Genomic DNA, 2,593 nt, shown 5'->3' with positions numbered 1-2,593 from the left:
ATTTTAAAGACAGGGATATTTGTCATCTTATATCCAGCACATTAGCAATGAACACACTTGTTGTATTAACCCCCCAGTGATTGGTTAAATGGTTTCTTCCTCATCCAAACCATTGTAAGGCCCATTGTACAGTAAACATTCTAGAAGCCCTCCGGAAAACAAACATGTACAAAACACATATAGGAAGCCATCCCGAACACGTGCAAACACAAATACACATAGACAGCCATGTGTGATCAAACATGTTTTCCCTATGATCTTTATGGCATGATGAATGGTTCTGATTATCACTGTGCAGTGAGAGAATGTGTGGGATGGATGTTATGGTGGGTTTGAGGGGTTGTGAAAACACCATATGTGTTGCTGCTTCACACCTGGAGCCAGTCATGCTGCTGGGCACAGGGATCGAAACCAAGGCTATATTTGATGATGGCATTTGAGCATGTTGCGTCTTTAATTAGAACTACAGTGTATGTGTGTGCGTGTGCGTGTGGAGTGAGTGTGTGTGGGGGGGGGGGGGAGAGCCAAAAAAGAGAGAGACAGGACTGTGTGACGGCCGCTTACATTGCCAAACAGCTCATTCATATCGTACTTTTTGGACAGCCATAAAAATACAGTTAGCGTTACTTTGACAGGCATTATGCGAGTCCTCTGTCACGCTGTCACATTAGTCCCGCATATAATTATACCCCCTGTCTCATGTCACACAAAGTACCCTCTAACTCTTGCTCTCTCTTTTGGATCTTCCCTGGCTCTCTCTCTCTCTCTTTCTCGCCACAGTTACTCTATCCCTCTGTGTGCTCGTGTGGGGGTCGGGTGTGTGTGTGTGTGTGTGTGTGTGTGTGTGTGAAAAAGGAGTGACACAGTCAGAGGAGACAGCTAGAGAAAGGCAGATTAATCTCCTGTGTGGAGAAAAGCAGTTTATTATGTTCTCACGTGAAGCAGCCATATGCCTTGTCAGCTCAGCTGTGGACTCAAACACACAGGGGGATTTTACAGAGAGGGGTTACCTTTTCACTACACCATACAACAAAGGCATTGAAGTGTGTGTGAGAGAGTTTGTGTACGTGTGTTTGAATGTATTTGTGTGTATCTGAGAATGGGTGTGAGTTGTGTGTACGTACTGTAGTACTGTAGTACTGTGGAAAATCGGTACGACAAACGGATAAGTGATTAACTGCAACTACAAAACTTTGTGTAACCTGTCTAATAAACGTAATGCAAGCTTTAAGCCACAACCTAGTCTTGGGCCATAAATCAGAAGAAACTGTGGTAAACACTGATGGTAGTAGTAATCATTTCTACAGTATGGCATGTCTGGAAAAGTTTAAAGTAGGTACAGTATCTGGACACACTTCAGTAAGCAGTGGTACTAGATGGATAGTGAAGCCTATCCCAAATATCTGAAGTCTTTGTAAGGTATGTAGCTGAGTGGGTCAGTATTCACATATTCTGTCATGATTATGATAATGATGGTAGTTTTGATAACACCATCAGGGACGTTGACTGTGAAGAAGTCGAAGAGACTTACAGATGCACAGACTGTACAGATAAAATACATTGACCACTGACATCGACAATCCTGGACGTGCCATTGAGTTTATGCACACATGATCGTACTGTACTGCCAACTCCCATCCCCTACTCACAGGCCCTCTAAAGAAGTCCTCCCCTCAGCCCGACGTTCCACCGGAGAATCCATTTTATACCTCCACCCCCTTCTGCGTTATAGTCAGCCATAGGAGGTGAAATCAAGATAGGATACAAGATCAAATCCTCCAAGAGAACCTCAGGTGATGATGTTAGCTACCAGTGTCCATCAGGTTTTACTGGGCTGGATGAAATATTGTGTGGAGTGTTCTAAGCTGGGAGACAGACAGGGGTCTGAGTAGGTGTGATGATGTACTTTGCACGTTTGTACACATCCACACATCCACACACACGCACACGCACACGCACTGCATGGGTTTTATCATGTATGTGTTTTGTTGAGGACTGCTGCTGGGTTTTTAATAGAGCTGCCATAATACCAGTGATGCTTGTAACAAGCGCCATGTGTGTAGGGTACGTGTGTATGCGCTGCGTGGTTGTCTGTAATTAGTTTTGGCTAAAGCTTGAACAACAGTGGAGGGGAGTGCAGTTCTGTCTTTGGGGACTCCTGGGGCAGAAACAATGTTCTTTCTACCTCCAAGGAAGCAGTTCCAGGATTTGAAATGTTCTAGGGGTTCCAAGCTTCCAAGCGGTCCCTCCGGGTCACCCCCCCCCCACAAAAAAAACGGTAAAGAACAGGTCCGTGGGTCCGTTGGCCGGGTGTGGACTGGGGCGGATGGATGGAGGGGTCGTGGGGCCAAGGTGCTCGAGTTCCAGCCGATCGGAGGGGGGGGGGGGGGTTCTCTCGGGGCGCTCAGCTGCACTCCTCGCAGGAGCAGGCCAGGATGTACCTATAGGTGGCCGTGATGCGGGTGCCCCCCGAGCAGCGCAGGCGCACCGCCTTCAGCTTGGAGGTGTGGGGCCGGCAGCAGTGGCAGGTGCTCTTGAAGGGCTGCTTCAGCACCGAGCTGAAGGAGACGAGGGGGTCCGAGCGCGACGTGTG

General features: G+C 47.7%; 1 protein-coding gene across 1 annotated transcript in view; it reads right to left on the bottom strand.

Annotated features, from left to right (window-relative positions):
* Positions 1-884: 884 nt before the first annotated feature.
* The window catches only part of ndp (norrin cystine knot growth factor NDP), a 5,494-nt gene continuing 3,785 nt past the window's right edge, over positions 885-2,593 (bottom strand). Inside the window, exon 2 of the mRNA XM_084689746.1 lies at positions 885-2,593. This exon is cut by the window's right edge and continues 36 nt beyond it. Within this exon, the coding sequence (XP_084545872.1) occupies positions 2,405-2,593 (189 nt within the window). The 3' untranslated portion in view covers positions 885-2,404.

Source organism: Hypomesus nipponensis, chromosome 23, assembly GCF_054491055.1.
Source record: "Hypomesus nipponensis isolate SF chromosome 23, ASM5449105v1, whole genome shotgun sequence".
NCBI classification, from domain to species: Eukaryota; Metazoa; Chordata; class Actinopteri; order Osmeriformes; family Osmeridae; genus Hypomesus; species Hypomesus nipponensis.
The sequence above is the reverse complement of the archived record's forward strand: the minus strand, read 5'-3'. Positions and strand labels throughout refer to the sequence as shown.